Source organism: Osmia bicornis, chromosome 15, assembly GCF_907164935.1.
Source record: "Osmia bicornis bicornis chromosome 15, iOsmBic2.1, whole genome shotgun sequence".
NCBI lineage: Eukaryota > Metazoa > Arthropoda > Insecta > Hymenoptera > Megachilidae > Osmia > Osmia bicornis.
This window is the reverse complement of record NC_060230.1, coordinates 4,486,817-4,504,939: the sequence shown is the minus strand read 5'-3', so window position 1 is coordinate 4,504,939 and position 18,123 is coordinate 4,486,817. Positions and strand designations below refer to the sequence as shown.

The window sequence follows — 18,123 nt, the reverse complement described above, 5'->3', positions numbered from 1 at the left end:
GCTATAATCATCACTATCCGAAAACTGCACCCATTCAAATACACTTGTTTGTCCAGCATCTAAGAAATCAAAGTCCCTCCACCTCTAATGTAACCCTCTGTGTCCCGAAGGAAACCGCACAAACAGTTCACACTATACCTGTGGACTATAGTACTGCATATAGTCCAACTGGGTCTTCTGTTGGGCGCAGCTCGGTGGTGGCGGTGGCAAGGTCGCCGTGGGATGTACCAAGCCGTGGGGAGTACCATGAGCACCGACCTGGAGATGATGTTGCAGCTGATGATGAAGGTTTCGCTTGTCGTCGCCGCTCTCGCTGCCTGTGTCGTGGTGTTGCATGTGGTGGGTGGGTGTGTGAGGATGGCTCAAGGTCGAGCCGTGGCCTTGGTGGTACGAGTGCGGGCTGGAAACGGAAACCGGAGGCGGAAGCTGGTACATGCCGGGCGTCTGCTGGTGCTCCACCAACTGTTGCTGCTGTTGCTGTTGCTGAACGGCGCAAGACGAAGGTTGCTGTTGCTGTTGTTGGCTGACCGCCTGTCTCTTCGTCTCGTCGCCGCTCTCGCTGCTCGAATCACCCAGTCCACCGACGTGGGTTTTGTCTTCTCTTTGGCCACTGAAACAAAATAGAAACAAGGTTATTACGTACCACTATCCTCGACCTCTTATCTTCCTTCTACTATTCCTCGTCGTGGTGTATTCTTATGCAAACTTGAACGTTATAAGTGTGGGGGGACGTGCAGTCCAGGTGGCTGCATTCCAATTAGGATCCTATCCTAGGACTCGGTGCTTTCGCGAGCCATGCACACGTTCGAACGAGATTACTGGCGCAAGCTACCCGGTCTAATATAATTACAGACGAAACAGCCGGGCTGGTGATCGGCAGTGACTCGAAGCGGAAGAGGATAGGGCCGGAGAATAATATCGTGTAAGATAATACCCGCGTCGATGCGTAAACTACCATGGAAGAGGGTACTCTGCTTCCCTCGGGTACTTGTGAATTAAGGGTAGTCGTGCTGCGACCTGGGAGGAGGAGGGTAGGTACAAGTAAAAAAAAAAAAAAACGACGAAAGAATAGGAGTATGTTGTATAAAGTGAGAGCAGAGGAAGGGGAGAGACACCACTGGACGTCTCGTAAACTCGATTTAGCAGGCTGGACCTCCTCGAAGCCGAAGCACGTGGGACCTGAACGGTCTCTAACTTCTTTCTCTCTCTCTCTCCCTTTCTCCCTCTCACAATCCCACCTCTTCCACACTCTCTATATCCAGGTACGAGCAATCGTTAAGCGCTTGTTTTACAAGTCGTTTAGACGTGACCGCCGCGATACGGCACTGTCTCCGCCGCAAGTGCCAGGACACTTGTCTACGGGGTGTTTTCGAGAACCGGTCCACCATCGAGGGGCTACCGAGCTGATAACAGAAAGGGCCTACTGCTTTTCTTCTTTCCGTCCACCTTGATACGGTAAAAATCTTGGCACTGGAACTACCTTATACACTAAAACCCCGTTTGAAGTAGAGATGCCAGAGAATTTTCGAAGATCCAATCGTCCGAAAGACCATGAGACTATCCTATCCGAAAGGATCTCTAGGAGATCGCGAAACGAACGTTACCAAAATCACATTAAGCAGCAAGACTAAAGGCTCTCGAGAAAGAAAAAAAGATTCATCGAGGGAAAGATAGCCTGGCCTTTTGTCCAGTGCCTAGAAGGGGCAGCGATAAATCCGTTCGGCAGGTGAAAATCTGGTCGTTCGTTTAGCCCGGTTGCAGAGGTGGTGCACGGTCTCGTCGCCCGGGGACAAGAAAGAATTATTTCTACAAGACGCGATGCAACAGATCCCACACGTGGTGGGACAACGTTCGTTCCACGGCAAGGACAAGAGGATCGGCTTGTTTCCACCGGTACTTTCCGCGCCACCCGTTGCATGCCTGGGTCTATAACCCCGACGAGGTGTCCCCAGGTATGCCTTATCCGAGGCAAGATCGCGCAGTAAATTTATCCGCGTTGCGCGCCCCGCCGCCACCACCAGAACGGAATCTTTCGGGCATTATTATTTTCATTAGGATTTGTGACTCATCGCGCGGAGGAGACATTTATTCGGTGGACTCGTTCGCCACGACACCTACTACACACTCCAATCGAGTTCGCCTCTATTTCATCTTTTTCTTCATCCACCTCGTGTTCCATCGCTATTTTTCCATTCCGAAATGGTCCCAAAACGCGGCGCGCGCGATTTTATAGCGTCCGCTGGTTTAAACAGCGCCAAGCGATAATGATCGAAGGCGAGGCACTGGTTTTATTAATCGGCCAGTTCGTAAATAAGCTCCGCTACGAGATTCCGTTGCCTCCACGTCCGAGGCAAGATCGATTCGTCCGTTTTCCAGAAACAGAAACGCTCGGAGAAACAGTTTCACATGGGACCGACAAGATTCTATCTTACGGAACGAACCAGCATAATGTCCTCGAGGAGTCCTTAAGGTCGTCAGCTGACCGCAGACTCCTTGGAACAATGCGATCGTCCAATGTTAATTCATTTTTATCAATTTCACTCTTAAGTAAATTGAATTTTTTGCAATGTTAATATATTTTCATTTGGTCCCTCGTTTTAACAATGACGCGGGGTTCAACTGATCGGCATTAAAGAGAAACATGATTACCGCACCAGTACACCACGAACCCTGACCCAGGTCGTTTGCGAAAGAGCAAGGAAGGGGGGGCGATATCGTGTGGTGGCTGGCTCGAATAAAGTGTGCGACAACGCAGGGGCGATAGAGCCGATATAATCCGATTTTACGAGGCGGCTGCGAGAGAAAAGGATTCGAGAGAAAGAGAATGTAGAAGAAAGAGGAGGAGAGATAAGGTTGATCCTATCTCGACCCCGTGCTGCTCTCTGGCCGAGCGATATAAACTTAGACGCGAATTAGTGGAATCGCGCAAGCCGATACCATCTCATTTCGGTCGACCCAGCGCGAGTAACGCCATAGGAAATTTATCGGGAAATTAAATTACGAATTATGCTAATCCGACCGAATAGCCCATGCACAATTCCCTCCTCCGTCGATAGGGGGAGGAATAATATGCTGGGTGTTTGAAACAACGCGGGACAGACGTCGTTGTCTCGTTCGACGATACCGACAGATATGATCGGACATCATAGCTTCTAACCTTCGTCTTTTTCTTCATTCATCTATAGCCGTGGTCTTTTTACACGAGAAAATGTGACGCGGAGACAGTGCCACCCACCGATCACCGATCACCCCGACAATAATACTCTTCCCCCCTGTGTCACTGCCGTCGATGAAAGACGACGCTCGAATATGCTACGATAAAAGAAATTACGACAAACTCTACCCGACGGTATGCACGGCGTGTTTAAGGGTGTTATTAATTTCCACCAACGTGTCGAACGATTCACGGTCGAGGCAACTCGGTACCCCGTCGTGCCCACATGGTCACTCGTTCGTCCCATTTCTTCCCTGTTCCACGTTTATTACACGCGATTTTTACTTGGAGATATCAACAATGTCGTTTCTTCTCGTTGCCATGATTTTCTTGACACGGTTGGAACCTCCAAAGTTTATTCGGGTACCCGTGTCATTTTGAGACCCTAATTCGACTTGAAATCCTAAACTCGATTAAGGAGTCGTTGCATTCCAGACAAGGTTTTGCCCGATCCAACTCCACACTCGTGTACCCGCACACCCCCACTGATTAGGATCATACGAGAATGAAATTTTCGAGGGGGATAAGCGTAATACCGAGTCATAAGAATGATCTTTAACGCGACGTCTCGCGAGTGTTTCGTAGATCCCGTTTACCTTAGGGATGAACCGAGACATAGGGCAAAGAGCAAGTAAGACGAGCGATGGAAAGCCGGCTAAAAGCCGAGCCAAGAGATCTGAGATTTCGGCTTCTATTCTGGTCGGAGATGCGATCCGATTGCGCTCGTCGTCGCGTTAGAAACGCGAGACAATATTATTAGACTCGTTAGAAAAACAAAGGAAAGAAAGCGACACCCCTCTCGCGTCTGCGACTGCTTGTTCAGCAAACACCTAAGAGGATATTCGAAAGGGTCGATTTTTATAACGAAAAATTAAGAGATTCAGCGTTAAATACTTGTCGCCGACGGCAAAGCTGAATATTGGTCGAAACCAATGGAAGAAAGTTGACTTCCGCTTTCATGGATCGAATGGGCACGGTATTATCCTCGAAGGTTCCATGCAAACAAGCAAAGGGGGATGGTTTCAGGATTACTCGAACGTCGAGAAGGCAGGAAGGCAAACCTTCACCGCGGATGAAGAAGCCGGTTAGGACACAGAGCAAATTGAACATCGGTTAGCTAGTTTGTCGGGAGGGATTTTCCTCCGAAAAAAAAGCCCCGTTGCTCTATCCAGCCTGCCCGGCAGGTGAGCACGAAGAAGGGACTTTGCCCGGCAGCTGATTCCATAAACAGATAGGAAAGAATTTCTTCGGCCTAAAATAATGGGGATGCAGCCTACCGTGTACACACCGCCTCTGTTTACAAACTTCGAGCTCACCTCCTTTCCAGGATGGTCAAGCTTTATTTTCTCTTTTACCTGAACACTACCCCTCCGCTAAATCAGAGGAGAAAAGTTTCGCAGTTTCAGAAGAAAACATCTTCTCTACTAATACTGACTCCCTTGGTGTCTGTTTTACTCGGAGTTTATCAAAACGAAACGTGATAAGCAACTCTCTTATTGAAAAACAAATGTGTTAACAATAAGAAATAAATAGTATTGATAGTCCTTCAGTTATCGACATTTATGTAATTAATCATAGGATTAATGATCACCTCCATAATTTTATTCCTAAACATTTCCTAATCTTAGAACACTAAAATTCCTTAAATCGCAGGAGCTCTAACATTCACCAATCGCTACATGCCTGTATATATACTCTATTAATAAATCCACACGATAAATCACGTTTAGCCATTTATCTGAATTCTTTATCTCGCTCCCGATCAATTTGCATATATTTTCGATAAAATAAAGGTCGCGCGCTGGGTGTTCCTCCACGATCCTCGCTTAGATTAAATCTGTTTCACGCGATCGAATCGATCAACCGCTCATTGACATAATCATTAACCAAAACTTTCGTGTGGGGTAGGACCGGTATCCTTCGAGTTTTATCTTCTTGCAAGAAGATTCTGAATAACAGGGGACAAGCCACGTGTTCGTTCGTTTGTGTAACACGCTCATCATAGACCGAGGAGGACTACCGAGTGGCAGGTTCAACGTAATCCGGATTAAAGAATTCCGAAACACCAAAAGCGTTTTAACGCTTTGGTCCTGTTATCTGACCGAGAAGTTGCGCGTTTACCTGCTGCGATTTTTATCTGTCAATCATTTAACAACCGGCGAATCGAAGATCAATCGATGATTGATATTCATTTTATAATCACGCTGTGAATTCAGCGGAATTTGAATTCCAAAAAATTCAACTCTCTTATTCATCGAATGTTGTTACACTTGCCAGCGTGAACTTAATTAATTTCCTTATAATTAATCGGCAGCGAGAAGGGATTCTCTGATCTCCCTATCTCTCCAAACTGAACGTACTAATTCGACGGTGTCGTTCAAAAGCAAATCTCTAGCGACCGGTAAGATTAACGAGGCGATAATTAGGAAGGTAGCATAGCGTTAGGTATAAACGAAAGACGAATTAGCCTAGCTCGTAGAACCGGTAGACATCGGGTAAGAAGAGTTATCGACCATCTAGGCAACGGTTGCATCGAAATCCGTCGCTAAATGAATGACGCTTTTATCCGACGGTACGGGGAATATCGCGGCTCATTTCGACGGGAAATTGCATGGAAGAATGCCCGTGCAGGGTTGCTGCCAGAAAATTTACATTTTCATGCCAAATTCTATCCGACACGTTGGTGGAACAACGACAAACACGTCCACTCGTAAATCTCGTTGCCGGGATGTTTGGTTAAGTAGCTCGTTACGCGACGCGACGCTCGGCATACTATGAACCTCGTAAAGGTTCTTTAATTTTCGACCCTGTTTTCGTTTATTGTTGTAACTAAAATTATTTAGGAATGGACCGGATGGAAAGAATTTTAAAATTTTTTGATCGGAATTTTAGAACCTTGAGACCTTAGAATTTTAGAATTTTAGAGTCTTGGAGTCTTAGAATTTTAGAATCTTGGGGCCTTAGGGTTTTGGAATATTAGAATTTTAGAACCTTGGAGCCTTAAAATTTTAAAACCTTGAGATCTTAGAATTTAAAAATTTTGGAGTATTAGAATTTTAAAACCTTGGGGCCTTAGAATTTTGAAATATTAAAATTGTAGAACCTCGGAACCTTAGAATTTTAGAACCTAGGAGATCTTAGAATTTTGAAATATTAGAATTTTAAAACCTTGAAATTTTTAAATAGTAAGATGATCAGTCTACATTTTCTGGAAGTCCAAACCCACCCTCTTCCCCATCTACTTATGCGACTGCTTCAATTAATAAGAAAAACTACGACATCTTATTTTAGAGATCGAGCGGCGATATTACCAATGGAAACGCGAGAAGCAAATGCTAGTCTGTTGCAAGAAACTACACGCGTTTGTAAGTTATAGGGACTGAAAGAGAATAAATCGTGTGGCTGCATGGTTAAAGCTATCTCAATTTGAACTGTATTTTCTATAATCCATTAAAACGATAACATGGCTCTGTGATGTTCCCTATAAACCTATGATCCTCGTAAAACACGTACCAGTTAACGTGTCGCAGTAAAATTCGTGGTCAAGGACTGTTATGATGAGTTACGCGTAAATAGAAATGGTGTATGGCGTCGCGACGAACCGAGATGCGCTCTCGGTATGCGCATTGTAAACGCGCGTTCCTCGTTTCAAATCAAACGAGAAGACAGATTAAAGATGATGTAAAAGCGACAATACCTTCCTATTTCTTACTCCAAGAAATGTAACACGATAAAATATTAGGCTGGTTCGATCGTCAGACTAAAACCGCGTTGCGACTCGTTTAATTTAGGGAGAAATATTTGGCATCGTCCCTGGTGATCGTACCTTTGGTATTTTCATGAAATTCCTCGCATTACAAAGACTGTTTACAACTATTCGCTTCTTATGTCCCGCGTTCTGTAATGTTCGATGGTAAAATTACCCTCAGGAAACAAGGAATAAACGTTAGGCATTCTTTCGCAATCTAGACGCGTTATGTACGATAAATCTAATGGCGATAAAAAAGACGGTGATATTTATATATCGTTACAAACTGAAACTTTATCACGTTCAAAGAGCAAGGGGAAGGAAGAGGTACACCGCACCACGAAGATCGAGACTTCTTGGACGGACTTACATAAGCTTTGTGTTCCAGTTTGACGACGTAATTCAACACCTTTTAAGGGAACGTCTGTGTGTACCGTTGCATACGTAGAATACGTCACACGAAAATGCTTCCGCTGGTAGGCTTTTTCCCGTAAATAAGAAAAACAACCCTGAGAAAATCTAAGGAGAACTTAAGCTACCCTTAAACCTCCCTTGTGCGATTCCTCTAGCGGCGAGTATAGAAATAACCTTCCTTAGCTTTTAATTCCCATAATCTGAAGAACAAGAGAACACCCCATTTGTAGCACCCAATGCTACAAATTCAAAGCGACATATATAGAAATAAATAAATAACCAAGGTGACAAGGAACCGGAATAAATTTCATTGGACACGAGATCAGCGGGAGCAGCCATCAACACGGTCAATTTCGACCAGTGACTTGATTAAATCACCTCTCCTCTCTCGAGGCACGATATTCTTGTACAAAGAAAACGCGAAAATTCAAACTCTCGGCCGAGCTACGACAAAAGCGACGGAAGAATAAGGTTGAAATGTAGCGTGCAACCAGTGCCGGACAATATACGCTGCAGCAATGTAAAAGGCTGGCCAGTTTGTGTGGTACACGCGTCAAGGGAACCATCTTCGTTTTGCTACGACTAACCGTGTTCCGGATCGTTTGCGTTTAATAGCCGCGTCGACACAGAGCACAGCACCTCCGCTTAATCCGTCTAAGCCAATTGTGCAACCAGACACGCGAAGATTCGTGGAAAACGCGTTCGACGATTTCGAACCGCGACACGCGATTTCCAGCGACGGCGGACACGCGTTTTCGTGTTTCCTTCGCACCGTGCGTGGACGAAATTCGTCAGGGTCGAAGTTATCGTGAATCGTTTAACACGCTAACTCTTCTTCGTAAATCAAGTTTCAAGCCTCGTAAATACATCGCTGATTTATTCCGTGCCGGATGCAGAACGTTTTATTTTCACTTCCTCCCCAGGCTTCAGACTTCTTCCACGCTTCATCGGTTTTAAATCTTTCTTCCTTTTTAGTTTCGTTCGGTCTACTTTCTCAAGCCCTCCACGCCCTGACCCTTTCACCGGTTGCTAGCAATTTCCGTCAAGGATTTTTTATTTAAAAAAAATGAACTAACTTCGAATTTGTATTATAAATACCAGCACGAGACAATTTCTAATAGCGAGGAATTAATCTCAGGAGGTTGGGAATAATGGTACCGAAAATGTCCTCTTAAATTTTGTTCAACTACACCTGAACACAGTAAATAATAAGAAATATATGTTACTAGTTTAAAAGCAGTTAACATCTGCTTTTGCTCATCATCGATTATCCCCCAAAGCGCGGTACCAATTGTCCATCCACACTCCGTACAAAGAAGGCAGCAAGTTCGCCGTATGGTTGCTCTTTGCGCACGCGCAGTGCATTCTGGGAATGCGTGCATGAATGAATGCTCCCTCTGTCGCTAGAAGGGAATAAGGGAGAAAAGAAGAAGAGCACGAAAAGAAGGAAGGAGCGGACAGAAGAAGAGGATTGTTCTTTTTCAACGGCAGCAACAGCAGCACCACCGGACGACGACGTACGACGACGAGGCGGGCCCTTTTTGGTCCTTACGTGCCCATATGTGGCCCCTTCCTTCCCTCGAGCTGTCAGATTTGACGTGATTCTTCTTTCAAGCGGTTTTCACCGAGGGTCCTACCCGCCTTTTTTGTCCATGCGTGGCCGAAAATGGCTGAGGCGACCCAGCATGGCCGTCCCTTCGACGAAAAAGGGGTCGAACCATCCAGAAGCGAGCCCTTTTCGTCCCTGTTAATACACATTCACCGACCATCCATATCAACGCGTGTTCCTTTCGTCTTTTTTTTTCTCTCTTCTCTTAAACGCATCCTTTGTACCGTTTTGATAGGTCGAATCAAGAAGTATTCTTCTGCGACCTTGTTCCACACGGAGGAGACGTCCTTTTCTTTAGCAGGAAATTTACCTTACAATTGTCTTTGCCAGAGCAAGAGTAAGGGTAGGAGGGCTACCTCGTTTGTTAGAAGATAGTTCAGAATCTCGTTTCGATACCTGCCCTTACCGATGACAATTTTCCAAACTTTCTTTCATTTCAATTTATAAATCGTTATCTAATCGCGATATATTACAGAAAGTTTGTTAATTTGAAGTTGAGGTTCAAAGTTAGAGAACTACCCTCTTCGTTTCAAGTAACTCGGTTCCCCAAATTTACGTTTCACAAAGGTTAGTTATTATCAAGGCACCTAATAAATTTTCATTAAAACAAGCTTTATTAACTTGTAGCGCAAGGACGCCAAATATTCCCTGTTCACTGGCTCGTACGTCGACAAATAACTGTCATATCTGTTAGCAGAATTTACGCGGAATCTTAAGTAACCCTATTTTTACCCGGTACCATTCTAATTTGTCATCAAACGCCCTTTCATCTTGGAAATATTACACGAGATTAACCTAGTCCGATAGCAAGAAACGCACGGTACACTGTATATCGGTGTATCATTGTCAAAGAAGAATTCCTAATAATTGGTAGAGAGAAAGAAAACTATCTGAAACATCGTAGGGTTGCATCAGAATTTCGTTGCGTCACGTGTGCATAGTCGTTCGAAGAGGTTCTATTTCGAGTCAATGATTTCCTACGAATCAACGAGTAGGATTAACAGCAGAAAATACAGCCACACTGTCAGCCTGATTGACGCTAAAGGTCGTCATCTAGTCTCTACAGACAATTTCGTGAAGTATGAAAGACACCGAGGTTTAACTACCGATCGCAGGCAATTACGAAACGATCGACTCGACGAGCCAGCACAGCCCCTGAATTTGAATGAGAAATCGTCGCATCGCGAGAAACGAACGAACCCGTCAACCAGGAATAAAACGGTTAAATGTGAAAACCATCTATTTATACCCCGACTCCTGCGACAGAATCCACGAAACCGATGAATGGACCTTGCGAGTATTGGAATTTCGTTTCTCTTTATTATTCAGAGCGGTGACGAACATGCTAGGCTACTATATAGGGAAAATTACAAAATAAAGGAGAACAGAGAGATTAATATTCAAATTACCACCCATTATGCCTAATTTACACTGGTAAGGTCATCTGGTTTTTCTAGTAGGACCTCTTTTCCCTATATCGTCTTCATCCCTAGGGAAAGGGATCTTTGTTTCTAGGTATATGTTAATTTGGGGGGATATTGAACCAATGAGAATTGTATTAGATACCAGGGTGAAGGATGGTCCTCACCTTCAGAGGCAAAAATAATAAATTATCCCAATGCATCATAAGCACATTTCCCCCAGGGTCGAAAGTGATAAATACGATTTCGAGACGAGAATGAACGACTGACGAGTATGAGAAATATGATTTTTTGAGACAGCAGAAGAGAACTCGGTGTACGAGGCAGTGGCTCAAAGTCGCCTTTTTCGTGCAACGGTCCCGTGAATGTCTAGCATCGTACGAGAGTCACGGTGACGAGGAGATGGGTTCTCTGGTTTCAGACACGCAGAACGCGTTGCCCAGACACCGTGCATGCTGTAACCGTAAACCAGGCAATGGTACGCGGGCAGTATTCGTAGCTATTTCGGGGACGTCGGCATCGCGAGAACGATTTCAACGAGTGTCTGTCTACTACCCGCTTGACCCGGACCGCTCGCATCTTTATTTGTCCAACGAAACTCTCTCTCTCTATGTGTTTGCTACTATTTGGCTTCCGGGACCTCTTTTCTTTTTTCTCGGACAGGAAGAGGACCCGTGAATGAAGTTCACCCTGAACCAGTTAAACGTTAGTGAAATGGTTTTATCTAGGGTCGTGGAAACTTTCAGCTACGAGCACACCCCTAGTTTTATCCCTTTTTTGCTGCGACCTAAATTAACTTTTATTTGGGCAACCAGGTACCCTTATCGAATATCTTTAATATCTTTGCTGAGAATTGGAGGTTTTTATTTCCAAAATAAGAAGACAATTTGCAAGAAGTTTGATTGATAACGATAGAACTGACTTCCTAGATCTACACGATCTCTTAAATTTACCCTGAAGAGAGCTAGTTTCTAGTATATCAACTTGGCTACGATCTTCAACGAAATTATAGTACTCGTATCGCAAACACATCCGTGATTCATCCGCGCAAAGCAGGAGAGGAACCACGGAGAACAGGGCGAGGTCTTCGACTTTGATGGAAGTCGATCGGTGTCGAAGCTCGGCATCGACTTTGATGGAAATCGATCACGATCGTCGACGTGTCGAGGAGTCGCGGTATCGACCCACGCTACTGGCTGCGGCCATCGGCCATACAGGGATATAACCAGAGGAACATCGAGACTCATCGATGATGTCCTTCGAGTACAGAAACGATCTTTCATCCTTTTGATCAATTAATTCAAAATTTAATTTCAAAATTAAAATATAGTAAGAAAATTTTGATAATTAAACATACCATAGGAAATTTCGAAAATGGCACTTCTAATACTAAAAACTTTTATACTGTTCGAAAGAAATATAATTTCGAAAGCTAAAGGGACATAAGTTCGATGACCAAGCAGGCGCCATATCCGCGTCGGTGCGCACAAAAGGCGAGGTAAAGTAGCGCCACCCTCTTTGTCACACTGAAGTCCCCCAGTTTTCAGAAAGAGTCAATATTGGCGCAGCCACCCCCGTCCGTCCAACCCTTGGACAACCGACCCTTTTCCCTCGCGTAACGCCCTCTCGACACTGACTCCATTCCCTTTTTTTTTTCCTCCATCTGTCCTCCTCCGCATCCGGGAAGTGGCATCCCTTCCCGAAAGCCTGGACGCGACTGCTTCTCTATCCCCCACGTGCGTCCACTTCAATCTGATGTGCCTTCATCGTCCACTTACGTGGCAACACTCGACAGAACGATTTAATTAAGGCCGAATGACGGAAATTTAATACCGAAGGCTACCTTTTTTTGGCACGGACTAAAACGACGAAGGGTAATGATTCATTACTTGCAAGGGATACGCCGGACAGAGTGACGTTGAATGATTATTAATCTACCGTCTTCAAACGAATCATATTTTACTTTAAGATTGTTCAAATGAAATATGATTTATTATTTCTGGATAACCTCGTTTTATTTGCAATTGTCTGTTTAAATAATGAAACAGAAATAATTGATTTTTTCTCCCAACATTTGTTATCCAGTTTAGTATCACCTACTTTGAAGTATAAAATTTATATTATTTCTATGGTATAGAGAGAGCCGTCCATTTTATCTACTCATCCTCTACTCTTAACCCTCGATTTACCGTGGAAGGCAGAAGAAGAGGGTGCGTTGACAGTGGCGCAACCGAGGGCGAGGCAAGGCTGAGTTTGCGCTGGACTAGGTACATTAGCAATGTTTTGTTGACACTGGAGAACAACGACAGAGCCATTACTTACTGGGTTCCGACCCTAACCAACGTGCACCAATGACTGCTCTTCGATCGGAAGAAGCTATGGCACTATTCGGAATAGAAGTAGATTAACCGAGCCCTTCACTATCCTTCCTAGAATAAAATATTTATAAATTACTAAGAGTCTTGAAAATTTTTAAACTTTAAAATTCGAGTATCCTTACACTCCTATTATTTATCTATCGCTACCTTTCCAAAGAACAAAGACGACCCAGAAATCAAACGGAAGAGCAAAAACGTCCAACTGGCACGTAGAAACTCTTCTGCCTCTTCCGGCTTTGTTTATTTTTGGCGGCAGAATGTTGTTCTTAACCCTTTCGACCGAGTGAACGGGTTATGGCGTTCGGCTTTCTCGAAGATTAGAAACGTCTGAGACACTTCTTCCCCTCCGAGACACGATGATGATACTAAAGAGGCCCGGGGTATAATAAAGACGCTTTAAGCGCCGTTTATAACAAGACCGAGGGTTTGCAACGAAAAAAACATTGTCGCAGCACGTGCTAGGGAGAAGTTTATTTTTGTCTACGACCAGCAATGCCACAATGCGCATCGAGAAAGCGGCACCGATCTCTCAGCAACCGTTTTATGTCCAAAAGAAAAGCGGAGATATTTCAAGAACCCCCTTATCTCGTTCCCTGGCGATGAAAACCACCGTACGACTCGTTATTCGATGATATCTACTTTTATAGGCAGTAAAATGAAAATAATAAACTATCTTTAGACAAAGAAATGGATGGATATAATCCTTTTTCTAGAAGTTGCGAGTTTATTAGCGACCGTCTAGGGAGCACTAGATGTATCTTGACCAAAGTTACTAGACTTTCACGAAATTGGTAAAATGATTTAATCTTGTTGGAAAATTATTTCTTTCTTCATTTAAATATTCAAATACTATTTTCAAATAATATCTAAAATCAAAACTAATTGAAATACCAAATGGAGAAAGTACTACCACTATCTTAAAATGAAATATTACTACTATTCTGCGATTATAAAATAGACGAAGCAATTGTGTAACTTTAGTGATAGTAATGATGCCATCAAGTAGTCAATGGGAAAGTAACTTTCCTCTAATAACACGAAACATCCAATTTAAACCCTGTTCCGAGAATGTCGCGCGGTCTAAATCCTCCTGGTTCATAAAATATTGAACAAGGACTCGTGCCAGAGACATCCTCTTCAGCTTCTGCGAGCGATTCGGCCCGCAAGCTGACGTAAATTAAAAGCTGGATCACGCGTACAGGGGCGGAAACGTAATCAGGGGCCCCTGGAGATTGGGGCGTCTCGTGGGCGTTCGTGTCGGGCAAAAAACATGAAAACATCAGGATACACCGTGTATAGCTCCCTCGGGACCTGTTATCGAGTGATTTAATTTGCCTCTTTTCGAGGCGATACGTACACGAGGAACAGACGATTTATTCAAAAGCCTCGCGTATCGAAAGGCAATAACCTTCGACGATTTCATTCTAGCGTTGTTATTTTCAGATTAAGTACCCTTGAATTAATTATCGGACACGTCGTTCAACGTTATCTCGCGAAGAATTCGGTAGGAAATCAAAATCGAATTTCTATTAATGTAACCGTTCAAAGATTGACGATTCCAAGATTCGCGACAGCTATCTTCATTCCGAATTTCCAATATTATCATTCGCATTGTGTGAAAATAAAATTGTTACGAATTGATATTACCAGAGTTTTAAGATAGAATCACATAATCTCATGTTGGGACTCTGAAGTTCCATCAATCTCGGAAAAATTCTAATATTTAATTAAGATATTCCAATGTATCCCTTCTCGTCTAGAGAATATACGCCCAAGATGGTGGTATGGAATTGCGTGGAACAAAAGAGGCAGCCAGATAACGAGCAGACGGCGCCGCCAGAAATCTCGCGATCAGCATCTTTTTCTCTTATCGTCCTTTCACGCGTTCCAACGGACACGTTCGGTTACCGGACACCGATTACAGAGACAGCCTACCACCGTTTTTCTGCCTTCGACAGCATCATCGAAAAAAGAAATAACGATGACTCTCGAACAGTTTAACGAGCGTGTATTTTGAAAGGCTGCTCTTGGAACGCGACCCATCATCCGTTCCGCGCGTCGCGCAGGCTGGCCAACTTAATCCGACCAAGAGACTAGAAGGCATCGCGAAACGTAAACACAAACGGGGCAGATTGCGAGAGCTTAGACACGATGGTAAGCAATTCTTATCGCAGCTACGCATGGATCGTTTTCTTATTTTCTTCTTCTTCTTCTAACGTCGTACAATTTCGACGGAGGCACGTGTGACTCATTAATTCCTCGAAACGCCTGTCCGTCGTAGCTGTATTTTCATTTCGGTGAATTTATGATCAAGGTTGCGCTCTAATTACACAAAGCCACCGCGTGAACTACAAACGTTTTTCTTACGAGTGATTTACCGGGTAAATCAATTCGAAAGCCGATAAATATTATAGAAAAGAACAAATACTTGAAACCGCGGACCTTAAAAACGTGCCTATAGGTATTTGTTAGGAATAAACGCGGCCCTGTTTATACGTGAGAAACGAATCAAGCTGATAAACGATGAAAACGTGCGTTTGATAAACTTCCTTCGAGCGAAAAAGTGGCTACTTCCGGTTCGTATAGGCGATTGACCATAGCGGAATGATTCGACGGATATCGTAAATATCGAGGGTGGAGATGTTGATTTCGGTGAAACTCAACGATGCGAATCGGCGTGGCAAGATAGATATGGCGCTTCTCTTGTAGCGAGAATTTCGCGAGGGAGGAAGTGGGAAGCACCACCGTGGCAGGGGCCCAGTCTAGTACACAGCCGCATCACGCCACGGGGAACGTATCGAATTTCTTATGGCTTCTGTGTATTCCCATGAACGGAGACAGAAGGTCAGAGTGAAGCAGAAAGAGGGAAAGAGAGGTAACCGCGTGGCGTGGTGTGGTGGCTCTCCTCTAGTCCTATCCGATGGCTTTTGGGGTATCGTGGATACGCATGGCATCATTCGCGGCATATTAATTACAGGAAATCCCACAAAGCATCCATATCACCCCTCCCATATACTATCCCTCTACGTAATTCGTTGTACACCCCCGTTTCGCGTGGAATATTGAACGGATCGTACCGTTTCATCGTTGCGCTTCCTACTTCCTCGATTATTACCAGAACCCGAAGAACGGTTGTTATTGAAACGCGATGACCTTGGATTGATAATTACGTCGAATAAAATATAATTCACCGACTATAATTTTCCTTAATTAACAAAATCAATTTCCTTCGAAAAGAAAGTACCATAAACAGAAATTTATTTTACACTTTCAACGACACCCTGTATATACCCTACCATAAACGACCAAATTGGCACGCCGTTACTGCACAATTTCAAGGGATATTATAACGGTAACTAAAATTGATTCACGTATCCCGAGAGTTCGAACGCCTTCCGTTTGAGAAAGAAAATGGCGGTAATGAAACTCGTTGGACGATTAAGAGGTACGATAAATTCTGCTGCATCCCCATCGTGTTTTCATTTTCGATTCAGAGTTACGAGACTGTAACTATTGGGTACAGAAGGGAAAATTAATATCCAAATAATTAGCTTTCAAGACGTTACCCGTAAACCCTTTCTCTTTCTCGCAGATTTTTTCATAAAATGATGGGACGTTGGTGTTGTAAATTATATAGAGAGAAATGAAGTATCCGATAAAAGAGCGATGGCGCGACTCGAGAGACATACAGCGTTAACGTTACGTACGTACGAGGCCGTCTTCGAGTTTTGCTCGGTCGTTTCTAAAATCGGATATAGAGCAACGACCTTCCAAACAACATGAAACTCCTACACGCTTGCGCCCTCCACGGATTCCACGGATATATCAACTCGGATACCGTCGATTAACTCTACGTAACAAGGCCAGGGAAAAAATATATAGGAAAAATAGATGATGCGATGGTGGGATATTATAATAACAACGCTTATATCACCATCGGTGTTTCTTTTTTCTCTTAAAACAATCAGACGTGTCTGACCGTGCCACAATATTTGGTTGTTGGAATATTTGGTAATTTATCTGAATTACGTTTTCTGTAATTTACCTACAGACTTATATTAAATAATAATTAAGAAATGAAGATTGACTTACCTGTGTTCGGCAGCACGATCCCTTTGTCTCCGGTTCTTGAACCAGTTACTGACTTGCGTAGTGGTAAGACCCGTGCTTTCCGCCAATTCACGTTTCTCCCGGGGCGAAGGATAAGGGTTGGTAGCGTACCAATCCCTCAACACACTCCTGGATTTCTCCTTGAAACAGTAAGATGTTTCCTCGCCGTCCCATATTGTACGAGGCAGAGGAAACTTGCGTCGAACGCGGTACTTCCCTGTAATACAAATTTAAAACATTTTATTAGATCATTATTGGAATATTATTTATTTCAATGGACGAGTTTTCTCATTGCTTATGAGGTTCAATAAATGTGTATCAAAAGGGGTGTTACACGTTTGATGTTCAAAACAATGAGCTAAATAATGATGCAAAGAGGTATATAATTCTACATTATTTCCGTCGTCATTCGCGTTTGCTACAAATACCGAGCATTGTTTAACATTATCCTCGAACGAATGAGCTTCCGCCGGTGCGGAAAACGTAAATAAAGATTATACAATAAGGTGTCTGTTTGAAATTGTTCCGCCGTGTAATTGATGGCAACGAGTCAAAATAAAGCTTGTTGGAGAGATAACAAAAAGAAAGAAGAAATTTTAAGTTATCATTGATAATATAAACTGGTAAAAGATTGTCAGTTCAAATAAATTAGTTTCAAATTTTCATTTTTTAAATAAAATTAATGGTAAACTGAAAATACCTATAAATTAAATTTTGTTATGGTGTGTTAATAAAAATTATGTTGAAATATGCAATAAATAAAGGGTTAAATTTATGATTATTAATTTCTAGAGTTTCACGATTCACCGGAAATCTAGCGAGGCAAAACACGTTTTCCTCGCTTTGCCCTCTGGTTTTAGCGCACGAGGGATCATGTGACACAAATTGGTTCGCAAAAGTAAATGGAAAGATCTAATTAGAATGTCAGCTCGTTAAACTCACCATCCTCGTGTTTACAACACGCGACAGAAATAAAACTGGCAGACCTCGACACGATGCTTGTTCTTTCACGAAATCTTTCCTTCCCGCTTCTATTATGATCGCCGGTGAATTAGACCCAGCGTTATTATAACCTCTTCACGCGGTCGATCGTATTTTTAACTCTCATATTCGAAATATTAAGCAACGTGAATCATAAATGTAAAATACCTGAGGCTACCTCCAACAACAATATCAAAGACACTTATGAATCATTGTAAATCGCGTTAAAGTGATAAATATCTGAATAA

The 18,123-nt window shown here is 43.3% G+C and overlaps 1 protein-coding gene across 4 annotated transcripts in view; it reads right to left on the bottom strand.

The window, feature by feature from the left end:
• The window catches only part of LOC114878485 (homeobox protein six1a), a 30,589-nt gene that overhangs the window by 5,391 nt on the left and 7,075 nt on the right, over positions 1 to 18,123 (bottom strand). For 3 of the 4 annotated variants that reach the window (XM_029192346.2, XM_029192348.2, XM_029192347.2), the window contains 2 exons: positions 16,877 to 17,111; positions 139 to 610 (listed from right to left, as the gene is read on the bottom strand). In XM_029192346.2, the coding sequence (XP_029048179.1) occupies positions 139 to 610; positions 16,877 to 17,111 (707 nt within the window). The remainder of the gene's footprint in view (positions 1 to 138; positions 611 to 16,876; positions 17,112 to 18,123) is intronic. The other variant, XM_029192349.2, reaches the window with a different exon arrangement.